Source organism: Acanthopagrus latus, chromosome 5 (genome assembly GCF_904848185.1).
Source record: "Acanthopagrus latus isolate v.2019 chromosome 5, fAcaLat1.1, whole genome shotgun sequence".
Taxonomy (NCBI): Eukaryota; Metazoa; Chordata; class Actinopteri; order Spariformes; family Sparidae; genus Acanthopagrus; species Acanthopagrus latus.
The window spans coordinates 31,185,174-31,201,989 of NC_051043.1; the positions used below are offsets into that span (position 1 = coordinate 31,185,174).

The following is a 16,816-nucleotide window of genomic DNA, read 5'->3' on the forward strand; positions in this document are numbered from 1 at the left end:
TCCTCTGTGTGCAGTGTGACCCGCCTCCTCCGTGACCACCACTGGTTTCTTGTTGCAGCCTGCATCCGATTCAGGACGCTGCCACAACCGGAGTTGAACCCGTCTTCCTCCAAACCCTGGTCAGACCACACGGCCCAGAGAGAACACTTCACTCTCCTACATCAGCGGGCCGACTGGTACCACCATCACTGAGAGCAAACAAAGCTGCTCAGTGAAGTCACGACTCTTCTCTGTTCTGGAGCCTCAGTGGTGGAACGAACTCCCGACCAACGTCAGGACAGCAGAGTCTCTGTGTCTGCAGCAGGAGACTCAAGACTCACTTGTTCAGACTTCACCTGGACCCCACAGCACGACACACCAACAGGACTCAGTTCCTTTTCTGTGGTTTATTAACAGACATCACCACATGTGGTGACATCACAGAGTACACAGCAAACAGCCAATCAGCTGCTGGAATCCCAGGTTCCCAGTGTGTGTGTCAGTGTGTGTATCTGCTGTCTCCAGTGTGTGTGTCAGTGTGTGTATCTGCTGTCTCCAGTGTGTGTGTCAGTGTGTGTATCTGCTGTCTCCAGTGTGTGTGTCAGTGTGTGTATCTGCTGTCTCCAGTGTGTGTGTCAGTGTGTGTATCTGCTGTCTCCAGTGTGTGTGTCAGTGTGTGTATCTGCTGTCTCCAGTGTGTGTGTCAGTGTGTGTATCTGCTGTCTCCAGTGTGTGTGTCAGTGTGTGTATCTGCTGTCTCCTGTGTGTGTGTCAGTGTGTGTATCTGCTGTCTCCAGTGTGTGTGTCAGTGTGTGTATCTGCTGTCTCCTGTGTGTGTGTCAGTGTGTGTATCTGCTGTCTCCAGTGTGTGCTCCAGCTCTGTAGTTCTCTCAGGTGTTTCTGTTGGTCGTCGTCTGAACGCAGCAATTCGGACCTGATCAGCTGCTCAAATCTCTGACACACACACACACACACACACACACGCGCGCGCAATTAATAAACCTCATCGGTTTGTGTTTTCTTTTTCATAGGTGTTTTGTTTGTGTGTGTGTGTACACATACGTACCTTGACAGCAGCGTCTCTCTGTTCTATGACAACCAGATGTCCCATGGTGCACCTGGTGGTGGTGGTGGATGCAGAAGTTGCCACGGTAACACTGGAGGGTGTGTTGATGGGGGGCAACATATATGTGATACTAGACCAGGTCCTGACACACACACACACACACACAGTGAGACAGTGTTGATGCACTCCAACCTACAGAGGTCAGAGGTCAGCTGTTACCTGCTGACTGGTTTCTGGCCTGTTTCAGTCTCCATGGTAACGGCCCTGTCTCCAGACTGCTGGTGTGATGTCACTGCCTTGTTTTCTATGGAAACACAAACAGAAAACAATTTGATGGTAACCAAAAAGTGGCGTAGGGCAGTGAGGTGGTAACCAACAGGTCCTGATACACTGATACATCCTCCCACCTGCTACAGGTGAGAGGTGGCAGGTTACCTGCAGCTGTGAGCGAGTTGTCCAGCTGATGGAGCAGGTTCTCTGTCAGAGAGGCCAACGATGTCACAAACTCTTCCCCTTTGACTCTTACACATTCCTGAACACAAAAATACAGGCGTCACCCTGACTCCAGGTGTGACAGATACTGATGTGCCATCCTGACTCCTCCCCCCTCCCACCTGTAGTTCCAAGTGTGTGCTGCAGATGGCACTGTGTAGCTGCTGTTGTCTGAGCTCCTCTCTGCTGTTGAGAGTCTGAAGCTCTTCGTCTCTGAGAGACACTCGCAGCTGACGGAAGTTCAAACACTGACATCCACAGAAGAAGAAACGCCGTCAGCACAGGTGACCACAGGTGACATGTAATGTCAGTCTGTTCTCAGGATCTTACCTTCTCATTCTCACTGGCTGCAAGCGTCTCCTTCAGCTTCAGTCTGACCCCACAAACCTTCTCTCTGAGCTTCGCCTCCTGTTGCAGCTCGTGGTTACTGATTAAAACTCCAGGTAACAAACGCAGCAGCTCCTCCAACACAGACAGCTGCTTCACCAACTCTGACACACAGACAGGTGAGGACAAACAGGTGAGGACGGACAGGTACACACAGAAAGTGTGTGTGTGTGTGTGTGTGTGTGTGTGTGTGTGTGTGTGTGTGTGTGTGTGTGTACCCTCTCTGCTTGAGCTCAGAAACTTCCTGGTCTGTTCCTGGTATCCCAGCAGCCTCTGCTGTGTGCTCTCAGCCCACTGGTTCAAAGAGTCAGGAAGTCTGAGGAACCTGCTGAGACCAGAACGCTCAGTGCGGTAAAAGTCCTGACACACACACACACACACACACACACACACACACACACACACACACACACAGTTTAAATTAAAATCTTTTAACGTGTGGACACTTAAATCACTTTGAACAAGAAGTGTCTTTTTTACCTCGGCAACCAACAGAAGGACATCATTGGCTCTCCACAACACAGAGTTGACTGTGGAGCTGAAGGAGCTGAAACACAAACATAAACACACAGGTGAGCCACGCCTGAGACTCCCCAGCATGAACAGATTCAGACCAGCAGGCTGGACTCACTGTGTGCTCCGTTCTGGTTCTGGTTCTGGTCCAGCTCCAAAAACTGAGCACTTTCTGTCAGTCCTGATGGACCTGCAGCCCCTCCTAGCACTGACACATACACACACACAAGGAGTCACACAAGTCATCGGCAAAGTTCAGCTGTGTGTGTGTGTGTGTGTGTGTGTGTGTGTGTGTGTGTGTGTGTGTGTGTGTACCTCAGTGACTCTCTCTGCCGTTGGATGGATCTCTGACTTGTGCCTGAGGCGACTTCAACAAAGGCTCCCGGCTGCACTTGATCTGCTGATGTATTTATATATAACATGTTTTTATATATACACGTGTTAAATCTTTCTGGACCTGACAATTGTTCATTCTACAACACAGTTCAGTCAGAAACAAGTTACAGGTGCAGTTTTTACCAGCAGCTGTTGTTCCTCCCTCATCGGGTTCTGCTGCAACATCCTGGATCTTACAGAACCTGATGTGTTGAGATTGTTTGACAGGAGAACAAGGAATGGACCAAGTCCATCATCTGCCATCAGCACACACATGACTAACAGTTCTGTTCCTGCTGTATCACTTTGTGGAATGAGATGGACTGTCTACCTGTTCAAGGACTTGATAACACCAATGACAGGGTTATCAAGGAGGTCCACGCCGGTCCTGCCCGGCTGCAGTACTGGAGCAGGTGGGGCTGACTGGACCTGCTTCCTGGATTTAGTATGAGCTGAGGTGTTTTCCTGCAGGACGCAGGCGACATAACATACAAATAACATACTTGTCTATTAAAACAGGAAATCTGTGTGTGTGTGTGTGTGTGTGTGTGTGCGCCTGAGATTTTCAACATGGCTGCTGCATGGTTGAAGGGTGTGCAACCTTGGATTTGTTTGGACTACAAAGATACTGTTAATAAGTGATTTATGAATTCCAACAGCATTGTCAATCATAGCCACGCCCCCTGAATTTGTGCGCACCAGAGCCAATCACTGCAGAGCCCCCACACCCCTCCTCCTGTGTTCCGATTCTCAAACGACACAGCTTAAGAAACGAGCTTCTCTGAGTGGAGACACTGGCTTTCGGGTGAAATTTCAAGATGAACCTAAAATCCACTATAACCTTTACAGGTGAACTTAATGAATGCGCATGTCCAACAGTTCAATGTTTCAGTACTTTCTGCACAACTTAATGTTCTCTAACAAGGAGCTTAACAGCAAAATTCACAACAGGTGTTTGATCCATTAATCGACCAATACATTTCCTGGTTCAATTAGAATTGGCATTTAAACAGTCCTCCTCATCATGCTGTTCATGTTTTGACATCATGAGACCAAGACGACACCTAACAAGTGATCAACAGTACCAGGCATCAAACAGGATGTTCTCAGACGGAAGTAGCCACTGAGCTTAGAGTGTCACAGAGCGTCATCAGCAGGTTGCAAAAGAGATACAGAGAGACTGGAAGAGTCAGAAAAATGCATAGAAGTGGACGTCCATTGGCCACATCCTACGAATTGTCAACAGTGCCCTGCGAAACTGGATGATGAATGCCACTCAACTCCAGGCACATTTAAGGGAGGTGAGAGGCACCCAAGTGTCACATCAGACCATTCGAAACCGTTTACATCAGCGTGGTCTGCACGCTAGACGACCTGCAAGGGCACCTGACCACACCACCAGGCACAGGCGTCATCGTCTTGCATGGATCAGGGAGCATTTACGCTGGACGAGGGACCAGCGGGCCTCAGTGCTGTTCTCTGATGAAATTCCATTCACAGTGAGCAGAAATGAAGGCCGGTATATGGCCAGTATGTCAGATATTCCATGGGTAAGAGGTCGAATATTACCTTATGCCTTATGCCTACCTTATCTAAAACTGTAGGTGGCTTATTTGAAATCCATTTCAGCAGTATATTTTTACGTGCAGCATATGTTAAAACATTCCACTGTTTCGGACACTGAGATCCTTTTAATTGTAGGTGTGGTAATCCCAACAACAAACACACTGGGTCCAGGTCCAACTCCTTATTAAAAACCAAATCTAATTTCAAAGCCACTTCTACCCAGAAATCCTGGATATGTACACAGGTCCATACAGTGTGTACAAAGCTACCAACTTCCTTATTACACTTCATACACAGAGCTGATTTCTTTGGGTCCATCTTGTGTCTGAGTTCAGGCGATATCTGAAGGCGATGCAGTAATTTAAACTGTGATTCCTTTGCACTATTACATATGGATATGTTGTTATCATGCTCCCATATATCCACCTCCATAGCTTCATCTATCATCACCCCAACGTCCTGAGCCCATGTTTGCACAGTTGTAATGTTAGCCTTATTGGACTTATAAAAGGCCTCATAGCACCGTTTTACTATAGCCTTATTGCTATGTATTTTGTACCGTAGTTGTTCGGTTGGTGATATTTCCAGAGTAAATTTATGCCAAATTGGATTCTGTATAAAGCTTCTGACTTGTTGGCACCTAAATAATAAAAAAAAAAATCTTAATTGGCCAAATGACATCATTCTGTCCCCTTCAAATAAGTCTTTCAAAGATGTGATACCAGCACTTTCCCACAGAGCAAACCCATTATCTGTCATACCTGGGGGAAAATCTGTATTTCTTTGTATTGAAGTAGTTGGAGATAAAACATAAATTCTTTTTTTCCCATTTCTTTATCATGTCCCAAACCTTTAGTGTGGATTTCACAATGAAATTACCATCTGCAACCTCTAGTTTATTCTGATTCAGGATAAATGAAAGACTAGCTAATTGTAATGGATTACCTAAATGGTATGCGTCAATATCAAGTCAGACAGAGTCCAGGTCATTCCATACCCAGTCTACTAGATATCAAAATTGAGGAGCCACTTGATACAGTCTAATGTTGGGAGCTGCCAATCCTCCCTGACTCAGTGGCAACTACAATTTGGCTAATTTAAGTCTTAATCTTTTGCAGTTCCATATAAATAATCTAAACCAACCATTCACTGTTTTGATATTATTATTATTGTTTAGTAGGACCTGGATCATTTGAAATTTGCAGAGCAGCCAAGGTAAAATATTCATCTTAATCAAAGAGATTCTTCCAAGCATCGAGAGCGGTACAGAAGACCACCTCATCGTGGATGCGTTTAAGCAGAGGCTGAACATTTGCTTTAAGCATCCTTTGCAGCAGAGGAATTATAAAAATACCTAGATAAACAAAACCTTCTGTTGCTCACCTGAAGGGTGATAAGCCGGGGGGAAGGGAGTGTTGCATCTGACCCAATGGCATGGCCTCTGACTAATTAAAATGTATTTTGTAACCAGAAAACTTACTAAACTCATTAATAACAGAAAGAACTGACATAATAGATATTTCAGGTTGCGTGATAAACAATAAAACATCATCAGCATACAAGGAAATCGTATGCGATTACTCGATATACCATAAACAGTAGGGTGTGTTCTAATTGCTCCTGCCAGTGGCTCGGTTGTGATCGCTTGCCTCCCCAGAGTAAAACAGGGAGAACATTTACCATTCGTGATAACAGCCTGTACTGGATTGTGATAAATAAACTTGACCCATTCAATAAATTCTTTACCTAAATCAAATTCCTTGAGTGTGAAAAACAAGAAATCCCATTCTATACGGTCCAATGCTTTCTCTGCATCCAATGACACTACCATACCTTTAAGATTATTTTTCCTGATACAGCTGGATAATGTTGAGTAACCTTCTAAAATTATTACATGAGTTCCTTCCCGTAATAAATCCTGTCTGGTCATTATTAATGATAAATGGAAGGATCTTCTCTAGTCTTAAGGCTGTTTTGGATAAAATCTTGAAACCTAAATTTAGTAAGCTGATAGGTTGGTAGAATTAACACAGACCTGATGATTTGTCTTTCTTAAGAATCAGGCTAATGTTCACTTCTGTAACCATTTTGAGAAGAGCTCTATTCTCAAAGGAGTGATTAAACATGGCAAGTGATGGTTTCACCAACAGCGGCTTAAAACGTTTATAAAAGTCAGAGTTAAAGCCATCAGGACCCGGAGCCTTTCCTGATTGTAAAACACCAGCTGCTTCAGTTACCTCTTCCAGTGTTACAGGTCCATTCAGTACTGTCTTTTGTTGGTCATTAGGCTTGGGCTTTTTCATAAGACATAATCAGACCTCCAGAGTAAGCCTTACATGTCTCCCATAAAATGGAAGGAGATACATCAGGTGTGTTATTACAAGAAAAAAAAATTTGAAACTCAGTCTGAAAAAAAAGATATGAAATTCGGGTCATCCAACAGATGATTATTAGAACAGAACATTGTTTTAGGGACAAACAAGTAGTCTGTTCTAGAGCTACTTTTATGCACTCCAGAGAAGAATGCGAACTCTCTGTTGTCACTCACCACACTTCCAAGTAGCCTGATTCGTCACATACATCAGCTGTTGCTCGTGCCCGTTTAGTAGGGTTAGTTCATTCAGAGGGTGATTTATCAATGTGAGGGTCTAATATGCAAATGAAGTCTCCGCCAGCAATTGACTGAGCACAGTCCAGCTAATAGAAATATTTTCATCAGGCATTCTTTTATTGCAACATATCTTCCTGCATTATCCTTAGTACAGGATTCTTGTTTGTAAGGACACAAACTCCTCTGCTATTGGATGTGAACGACGAAAAAAAAAATACCTGTCCTGTTCTATGTTTTTTAGATGTGTTTCCTGAGGTAGTGCTATATCAACCCCTTCTTTTTTAGATATGTCAATATTTTTTTCTTTTCACAGGATGATGTATGCCTCTTATATTCCATGTACATAAGTTAAGTGTAGAATTGGTCATGGTAGCTGATAAAATTTAATATAGCAAGGGTCGGTCGTTGCCTTAAGTCTGTATGCATTATACTATCCATAATCTAATTCCCTCCATGCGCCATACCTTGTGACCAGAAAAAAACCAAAATAAAATAAACTCAAATTGCTGTGCTGTCTCTCAAACCCCTAAAATAAACCCCTGAACACAAAGTAAATATTGTAAAGTCACAGAAAAAAAGGATAAGAAAAAATCTGTGCTACCACCTGGTGGTGACAGCAGGAGGCGCACATACTTATGACAGGGCCTGTCAATCAAATGCTGCTGCTTTCGGCCAACTCCAGCCGTTTCCGGTCCATCTCGGTCATGTCCGACATCCGCCGGCTCCTCCGAATACCTTCACTTATGACTGGAAAGTATAATTATTTATGTCTGCATGCTGCGCTGACCCCGCTTCCAAAATGAACTTCTGATATGAAACAGAAGGGCAAGAAACAACGAGACACGAGTCCAAAAGCCCTTAACACAATAGTCTTAACGTCATATTGCTACTGCCAGTCTCTTACATTGGCTCTCCAGAACATTGAGCTTAGGCAACAAACACTACAGCAGCGTGAACTATATTTTCAAATCATTTATCACAGGCCATGACTAAATTGCAAGATCTTGATATCTTAATCACTCACACTTGTTCGTCCAGTACAGTGTCTTCACCACCCAGTGTGTTTATATGCCATAGCTTCTTCGGGCTTGATAAAGGACTTGGTAGTGTTATTCACGGTGATCCTCAGAGTTGCAGGATAACTTAAGCCATATCTGTGTGTTCCGAGCGACTGGAGCCTCTTTCTGGCCTTGTCAAAAGCCCAACGTTTCCTCTGAGTTCTGCTGGAAAAGCCCTGAAAAAAAAAATCCTGCTGTCCTCAAAATGGACATCCTTCGCCTGCCTGGCTGCCTCCAGCACCTGGACCCGATAGCTGCAGTTGTGAAATCTTACAATCATAGCGCGGGAACTTTTGGAAGCAACAACTCCATGAACTGTACGGCAGATGAGCCCTCTGAAGATTCTGACAGGCTGATTATTCTGAGGTTTTTACATCTGCCTCGGTGCTACTGGTCATCCAGACGCTCCTGCAGCAAGACCACAGCTGTTTCCAGGTACGAGACACGTTTTACCATCTCGACATTTACATCCTCCACCTCAGAGATGTGTTGTTCAGCTTCCCCACACGCTTGGTTGTGTCTTGCAACTCTTTCGATATGTCTCCAATCTTTTGCAGAAAAGAGTCAAACTTAGTCTCTGTAACCTCGGATATATTTGCCGTGAATGTGGCCATGGCTTTGGTCATTACTGGGCTCAAAACTTCCGTCTCCTCAGTCTCTGCACCGCCATCTTGTGTCCTCTCTGTGTTGCCAGCCGCAGCGTTCTTCTACTCCTGTGTCTTTGTCATGGTTTTTGAAGCCATTTTAACAAAAACTTTACCCCAGAAATGGTCCAGTGACACCAGCTAAATTTCTGTGTTTTTATTGAATTGGGCTAAGTTAAGCAACAGTATCAGTATATTTTTGCATCGACAATGCCGGAGCTCACACTGAACGCTGCTACTCGGTCTGCATCACCGGAAGTTCCCCTTCATTAATAAGTTTGACATGAGGAAATCACCATTGTATGTTTCTACTTAAGTGACCCTACTTTCATGATATACTACCTCTGTAGCATGAACTTTTTACATTTTCCATAAATTTCACCCAAAAGCCAGATATCCCTAACTTTCTGTGAATAGTGTATGTGAGAAACAAAACAAATGGAATCAGAATCGAATGCTTGCACAGAACACTGGTTTGCGAGAGATACGTGAGTCTAAGTGTAAAGGAGATAACTCACCAATGAAACCTCCAGGTACTGACAGCGCTTAATGAGTTCTTCATTGACTGATGACAGGACAGAAAAGACCTCATCAGGAAACACCTGGAGACAGACAGACAGGTGGGCAAAATAAAACATATGGAAACCTGTTATTATGTTATTTACATTCAAGGATACATTCAATTAGTATTACTACTGCAGTGGTGAAGGAGTATTTATAGCGCAGCACTGTACAATACTAACAGCACTGTTCTGCTGCAGTCTGCAGACTGTGATTACCTGTGTGTTCCCCATCATTCTCCTCAAATCCTCCAAACAGCTGCTGATGAATGTCTGCTGCTGGTTACTGCTGGCTGCCTAAAACAGACAGACAGGTCTGATAGACAGACAGATCTGATAGACAGATAGACGGACAGACAGACAGGTACCTCAGCCTTGATGTGAACTTGTGTGCTCCTGATCATTTTCTGGATCTTCTCTGTGAATTTCAGCTCAGACTTTAAGAGGGAGATGGTCTCCTCTAAACGAATGGATGCCTCCTTCACCTGGACAAGGAGTCATGTTTTTATTGGACAATTTAAAGCCTCTGTGATCTCCTCATGCAGACTTGGTTTGTTAGAAGAGAGTAGAGAAGTTGATACCTGCTGTAAACTTGTGGACTCAAACAGCTCCAGCTCAGTGTAAATGGACTCTTCTGTCACATGGATCTGTTCAGTCTCCTCTTTCAGCATCCTCTGAAACAACTTAAGCTCCTGAGGAGCAAAATCTCCTCCTTCACTAAACAACCTGCAGGAAGGCAAAACTCATTTCTGAAGTTTATCTTATGACTTATTTTATCAGGTGACTCTTGTTCCAAGGGTCCCACCTGTTACCTGAAGGAGTTGAGCAGCTGTGATGTTCTGTCTCTGACCTCCTCCAGTCTGGTCTGAACAGTCTGTCTGAAGGTGGTCTCACAGCACTGGGTGTCTTTGATATGTTCATCCAGACAGTCCTGGAGGGTGGAGCTGACAGTCTCCAGACTGCAGATACAGAGCAAGACAGTCAAACCTGACACAGGTGTTGAGACACTCTGTGATCTGACCGCAGATCATTTTTTACCGTTGGCTGCTGTCAGCTGATTGAACATCATCCTCCATGTTAGACAGAGTGACGCTGAACTTCTGGTTCTTCCTGCTGATGGAGGTCTGCAGCTCCTGTAACTCCAACCTGCAGGAGGTCAACACCTCTAGCACCTCCTCACAGTGATCATCCACACATTGTCTGTGGCACTGCAGCTCCACTAAAAACAGAAACACAAACAGTCTAATGGTGGAAACACTGAGCTGAGACTGATGAAGGTAGAAGTCATTACTGCTCCTCAGGTTCAGTCCATATCACACCCGCTATGACACGTGTCAGTGTGAGATGAACACAAGGAACATATAAAATTATAGATGTAGGTGGTGTGTGTGTGTGTTACCCAGGCGGGGTTGGTATATGTGGTTCTGGATATGTTGGGGGTTCAGCTGCTGCAGGTGGAGCTCCTGCTCCAAACGCACCACCTCCTTCCTCTCAGTCACCATGGAGACAGCTGAACTGAAGACGTCGTGGATGTGCTGCTCCAGGTGGTCAAAGAACAGAAGCTGTGTCCTGGACATCAAACAAACACAGGATCAGCCTGAGAGGTGCTCCTCTGTTGCCGTAGGAATATTTTTGTGTGTGTATGCGTGTGCACCTGCTGAGCGTGTGAGTGAGCAGCTCCACAGGAAATAGGCTCAGGTGCGTTTCCTGTTGCAGGTTGGGGGCGGGGCATCTAAGGGCTGGGCCACTGTAGGACACACCGCTGGATGATGTAAATGAGACATCACTGCTGATGTCACAAAGATCCAGCAGAGAAGACTCCGCCTACACACACACACGCACGCTGTTAACTCTGGACCAATCAGAAGTCAATCATTGTTTGTCAATCATTAAACAGAACTCCACCTCAGTCAGCCAATCCTGAGAGGGGTAGGCAGGGTCAGCATCATTCTGACAGCTGATTGGATGATTCTCAGCCCCCTCACTGGGTTCTACCCCAACAAACAAACAGACCAGTTGAGAATGGAACAAACCAGTAAACCGACATGAACCCTGAACTGTACTGACCTGGGTCTGTGGGGTGGGCAGATGATGGGTGGAGGTTCCATAGTTCTCCTAGATTCTGAGGAGGAAGATCACTTTCTGTTTATTGTTCACAGCCTTCAGACAAAGAGAGAGCTGATGTGTGAACCTACAACATACAGGTGTGTGTGGTTTCCATGGTTACCGGTGTGTAGGTGTTGCTGAGGTGGAAGAAAGAGGCAAGACTACTGCTGTAGGATAGGAGCTCCTCCAGACACACGGATGGGACACGGTCCAACAGCTGACACTGATCAGAGACATAGTCACTGCAGCTGCACACACACACACACACACACATACACACACGCACACACGCACACACACACACACACACACACACACACACACATATTAAAGCCCTGTCTGTCTCAGCTGCAGTCTGTTGTGCCACAGACTGACACATCTGTAAAAGGCTCTCTACAGTTGTGTTATTATAAACAAACATGTGACACAGAAACGATTGATTGATCATCTGTTTTACAGTTAGTTCATTGACCAGGTAAAATGTTCTGTCACCTGGAATGTTGGAAACCTTCAGCTGTGACTTTGCTGTTCATTGGAACATTTCTTAGACATACAGTTTGATTAATTTGTCCTGATGCTACAGTAATGACATCTGACTTTTGACCCTGACTGACACTGAGGAGATTCACCTTCACAATATAATGATGGATAAGTTGTCTGCTAATAACCAGGCCAGATAATAAACCAGGTGTGTGAAGGAAGGTATTGCAGGTCCCTCGTGCTGCTGTCAGACTACAACCAGCTCTGCTCCCAGTAGATTCACATGTTCACAGTGCAACACAAACTCTACACATAGCTCAGAACTAATTTCTGGTTTGCACTATCTGGACCATTTATTAATATCCATATTTATTATCTGTAAATAATAATACTCTGCCCAACCCTAACCCATTAGCATTAGCAGGTGTCCTCTACCTGTGTTTGATGTCCTGCAGGTAGAGGACGGTTTTGTCCAGAGACATCTTCAGAGCATCTTCACTGCTCTCCTGACGAAGTCCTGCTAGCAGGTCATCCAGATGCACTTTCCTCCTCTGACAACACAGAAGCAAAGCATCATGGGAGATATCTCTACCTGCTGACAAATGCTCACAAGCCTGAGCTGTGAGACTCACCTGTCTGTCTCTGAGGTGAAACTCATATCTGTGTCTCTGAGGTAAGACTCACCTGTATGTGTTGCTGCTGTGAGACTCTGAGGTCGTCCAGGTGTTGTTGCACTTCTTCTTCTTTCCTCTCTAACCTGTGGCTGTGTGTCTCCCATAGTAACGCTGCTCCTCTCATCACAACAAACACACACCGGCTGACACTGTGAGCATGGCGGGCCACAGAGTCACAACACAGCTACAGACAGACAGGTAGACAGACAGGTAGACAGGCCGGTAGAGACAAGTTACAGGTATGCAGGTAAAGGTGGAGATTTAGATTCAGGCTCAGTGAGGTTTGTGTGACTGACGTCTAAAGCAGCCAATCGCTTTTCATCCTGTCTCTGGCTTCGTCCAATCAGAGTGAGGAGGTGAGAGGCGACAACTTCGTTCAGCTCCTCTTCTGAAAGCTGCAGAGCAGAGAGCTCCTCCTGCAGGAGAACATGTGAAAAACACAAGTCAGTAATCAATAATGGCACAAAATCTTCTGATTGGTCTCTCTCAAAGGACAGGATCACATGACTCTAAGATGTAACAGGAAGTAAATGTTACCTTACAACGCTCCACTGCAGCCAGTCGATCCTGCCACACCTGTTCATAACAACAACGCAGCTGATGGATGAAATCAGCATGAAGACTGTCTGCTAACACAAACACACACACACACACACACACACACACACACACACACACACACACACACACACACACACACACACACAAAATATGTAAACAGGTGTTTGCAAGTTTGTAAATGAACAAAATGAAGATGTGAATAAAATCAGCTGGACAGAAACATGAGGAGAGTTACCGATCTGCTGGTTGACAGCTGTCAGCTGGTTGAACCAATCAGAGACCAGAGCAGTGGAGGGCGGGACCAGAGAGCTAAGACACAGAGAGAGGCAGTCAGCTGTCTTCACAGTGTCAGTGTGACCGATTTACTGAACCAATCACAACACAGTCTCTGTTGTTGTTACCAGATGTTGTTGATGATGTCACAGCGCTGTTCTGCCAGAGTCTGGTTCATCTGAACTGAGACCAGCGGATCGTCTTCACTGCTGCACACGCTCCTGCAACACAAACAACAGTGATAGTACTGATACTGCTGATCCCGTTGAGACTACTGAAACTACAATCCTACTGACACAGCAGCGACAAACCTTTACATACTTGTTCATAGTGCTGTGTGACATAGACAAAATGTTATATCCTGATATAGCTAATTTTATATCCTGATAACGATAATATCCCGGCGTGTCTTTAAGCGGTAGAAAAGATCAGACGTGTTCAAGTCGCAAGTGACATCTTGTTGGCTGCATGTTTTGCAGATTACAGCTGTCTGGTCGGTGTCTGACTTTTTAAACCAAAAACAAACGATGGAATTCTGGACCCCCCTTTTCGGCACAAATCCTCTTGGGGTTCTGCTTCTGTATCCCCGTCTGACATAACGTTAGTAGTAAAGTTATTTTCGTCTTCGATTGGGCTCACCTCCGTCTGTCTATAACCTGTTAGAACCTGTCTATATCATGTTAGAACCTGTCTATAACCTGTTAGAACCTGTCTATAACCTGTTAGGACCTGTCTATAACCTGTTAGAACCTGTCTATAACCTGTTAGGACCTGTCTATAACCTGTTAGGACCTGTCTATAACCTGTTAGAACCTGTCTACATCCTGGTTCTCTGCCCACCTGAAGTGGTCGATGACCTCATTGACTCTGCCCCTCCTCCAGCGATTCAGACAGTCCTCCCAGTGCAGACGGAGGAGTGACTCCTGCTTCAGGTTCTCCTCCTGGAGGAGCAGCAGCAGATGAGCTACACTACGACAATTTGCCAGGAGAGACTGATTCAGCATCTGAGACAGACAGAGGAGAGCTGTAACTATGTGGATGTCAGGGGTCAGAGGTCAGAGGTCAGCAGTTACACTGAGTTACCATGGCCTCACTGTGGATCAGCCTGTAGACATCAGGTGGAGGCAGGAAACCAATCTTCTCCAGCAGGTGGCAGTACTTCCGCAGGACAGCTTTGATCTACAGGAAATACATGCAGCAGACGTACGGTCGTACATAATCCAACACTTTATGAACCGACTCTTCCTCCTGATAAAGAGGACGGAACCTGAACTGAAACGTGACAACATCAGTCTGACCTTGTTGCTTCGCTCAGCCTCAGATTCAGTCAGTTTGTGGTTCAGCTTCATTATCCTGATCTTCTTCAGCTTCAGCTTCTCCTCCACCTCCTCCCACAGAACAAAGACCTCCTGAGCACACACACAAACAAACACTTACACATTATAAAAACAGTGAATTACATCTTCAGCCCAAATTTAAAATACACAAGTCAGGATTCCTCCTTCCTGAACACAGTCCAGAAAATATGTGAGCAGCCACTAATCAAACTGCATAAATCTGCTACATCAGCTCAGTGGTATTTAGATTTACTTTGGTCCAAAGTGACTTACAGTAAGTAAATTTGTTTGACCAATGTTTTTATTGACTTTTTTGATTACAGTACAACAAAACAGAACAAGGCACATCAATAAGTACAAAAAGGCATTTGAAGAAATTCCAAATATGCAGATACTAGTGGTATATTCTTCTGGTTCGGTAACTGACTATTTCACATCGTGACTTATAAGGAAAAGAAAAGAATAACAATAAGGAGCGACAATCGCGTACATGCACAGATGGACACAGATTGTACCCCACAAACAGAATGCTCCTGTATTTCATAATATTATTTATTTTAATAAGGAAAAAGAAAAAATTTAAATCAAAAAATATAAAAAATATAATGACAATACTCCTCCTTGAACCGGCACCTTATCGTGGTGGAGGAGTTTGAGCACCTGAATGATCCTAGGAGCTATGTTGTCCGGGGCTTAATGCCCCTGGTAGGGTCTCCCAAGGCAAACAGGTCCTAGGTGACAGGTCAGACTAAGATCGGTTCAAAAGCCCCCAATGATAGTGATTAAAATGAGGATGCGTACGTCGCCCGGATCGGTGTCACCGGGGCCCCACCCTGGAGCCAGGCCTGGGGTTGGGGCTCGCAGGCGAGCGCCTGGTGGCCGGGTCTTTGCCCACGGGACCCGGCTGGGCCCAGCCCGAAGGAGCGACGTGGGCCCGCCCTCCTGTGGGCTCACCACTCGCAGGAGGGTCCAGAAGGGGCAGGTGCCGTGTGATTTGGGTGGCGGTCGTGGGCGGGGGCCCCGGCGACCCAATCCCTGGATGGTGACTCTAGCCATGGGGACATGGAATGTCACCTCACTGGGGGGGAAAGAGCCTGAGCTGGTGCGAGAGGTTGAGCGGTACCGACTAGAGATAGTCGGGCTCTCCTCTACGCACAGTCTGGGCTCTGGAACTGAACTCCTTGAGAGAGGCTGGACTCTCTTCTATTCTGGAGTTGCCCGCAGTGAGAGGCGGCGAGCTGGTGTGGGCTTGCTTATAGCTCCTCGGCTCAGCCGCCATGTGTTGGAGTTTACCCCAGTGAACGAGAGGGTCGTTTCCCTGCGCCTTCGGGTCGGGGATAGGTCTCTCACTGTTCTTTCGACTTATGGGCCGAACAGCAGTGCAGAGTACCCGGCCTTCTTGGAGTCCCTGGGAGGGGTACTGGAGAGTGCACCAACCAGGGACTCCGTCGTTCTTCTGGGGGACTTCAACGCTCACGTGGGCAGCGACAGTGCTACCTGGAGGGGTGTGATTGGGAGGAACGGCCTCCCCGATCTGAACCAGAGTGGTGTTTTGTTATTGGACTTCTGTGCTAGTCACGGTTTGTCCATAACGAACACCATGTTCAAGCATAAGGGTGTCCATATGTGCACATGGCACCAGGACACCTTAGGCCGGAGGTCAATGATCGACTTTGTGGTCATGTCATCTGGCCTCCGGCCGTATGTCTTGGACACTCGGGTGAAGAGAGGGGCTGAGCTGTCAACTGATCACCACCTGGTGGTGAGTCGGATCCGTTGGCAGGGGAGGAAGCTGGACAGACCTGGGAGACCCAAACGTATTGTGAGGGTCTGCTGGGAACGTCTGGCAGAACCCTCTGTCAAAGAGGTCTTTAACTCCAACCTCCGGGAGAGCTTGGACCTGATCCCGAGGGAGGCTGGGGACATTGAGTCCGAATGGACCATGTTCTCCACTTCTATTGTTGATGCAGCTGTCCGGAGCTGTGGCCGTAGGGTCTCCGGTGCCTGTCGTGGCGGCAATCCCCGAACCCGGTGGTGGACTCCGGTAGTAAGGGATGCTGTCAAGCTGAAGAAGGAGTCTTACCAGGCCTGGTTGGCCCGGGGGACTCCTGAAGCAGCTGACGGGTACCGGCAG

At 46.1% G+C, this 16,816-nt stretch overlaps 1 protein-coding gene across 4 annotated transcripts in view; it reads right to left on the reverse strand.

The window, feature by feature from the left end:
• Positions 1-721: 721 nt before the first annotated feature.
• Positions 722-16,816, reverse strand: part of ccdc180 (coiled-coil domain containing 180) — a 28,084-nt gene continuing 11,989 nt past the window's right edge. Inside the window, exons 6-37 of one of the 4 annotated variants that reach the window (XM_037099364.1) lie at positions 14,644-14,754; positions 14,429-14,524; positions 14,186-14,286; positions 13,474-13,566; positions 13,308-13,381; positions 13,049-13,140; positions 12,808-12,927; positions 12,522-12,695; positions 12,273-12,388; positions 11,479-11,605; positions 11,319-11,373; positions 11,157-11,242; positions 10,906-11,075; positions 10,651-10,820; positions 10,290-10,470; positions 10,064-10,210; positions 9,833-9,977; positions 9,620-9,736; positions 9,471-9,548; positions 9,210-9,293; positions 3,144-3,277; positions 2,957-3,015; positions 2,753-2,837; positions 2,556-2,645; positions 2,405-2,471; positions 2,143-2,284; positions 1,868-2,028; positions 1,660-1,785; positions 1,481-1,577; positions 1,265-1,349; positions 1,046-1,187; positions 722-933 (exon numbers count right to left, since the gene is read on the reverse strand). In XM_037099364.1, the coding sequence (XP_036955259.1) occupies positions 751-933; positions 1,046-1,187; positions 1,265-1,349; positions 1,481-1,577; positions 1,660-1,785; positions 1,868-2,028; positions 2,143-2,284; positions 2,405-2,471; positions 2,556-2,645; positions 2,753-2,837; positions 2,957-3,015; positions 3,144-3,277; positions 9,210-9,293; positions 9,471-9,548; positions 9,620-9,736; positions 9,833-9,977; positions 10,064-10,210; positions 10,290-10,470; positions 10,651-10,820; positions 10,906-11,075; positions 11,157-11,242; positions 11,319-11,373; positions 11,479-11,605; positions 12,273-12,388; positions 12,522-12,695; positions 12,808-12,927; positions 13,049-13,140; positions 13,308-13,381; positions 13,474-13,566; positions 14,186-14,286; positions 14,429-14,524; positions 14,644-14,754 (3,708 nt within the window). In that variant the 3' untranslated portion in view covers positions 722-750. Of the gene's footprint in view, positions 934-1,045; positions 1,188-1,264; positions 1,350-1,480; positions 1,578-1,659; positions 1,786-1,867; positions 2,029-2,142; positions 2,285-2,404; positions 2,472-2,555; positions 2,646-2,752; positions 2,838-2,956; positions 3,016-3,143; positions 3,278-9,209; positions 9,294-9,470; positions 9,549-9,619; positions 9,737-9,832; positions 9,978-10,063; positions 10,211-10,289; positions 10,471-10,650; positions 10,821-10,905; positions 11,076-11,156; positions 11,243-11,318; positions 11,374-11,478; positions 11,606-12,272; positions 12,389-12,521; positions 12,696-12,807; positions 12,928-13,048; positions 13,141-13,307; positions 13,382-13,473; positions 13,567-14,185; positions 14,350-14,428; positions 14,525-14,643; positions 14,755-16,816 lie in introns of all 4 variants that reach the window. The other 3 variants (XM_037099362.1, XM_037099363.1, XM_037099361.1) reach the window with 3 other exon arrangements.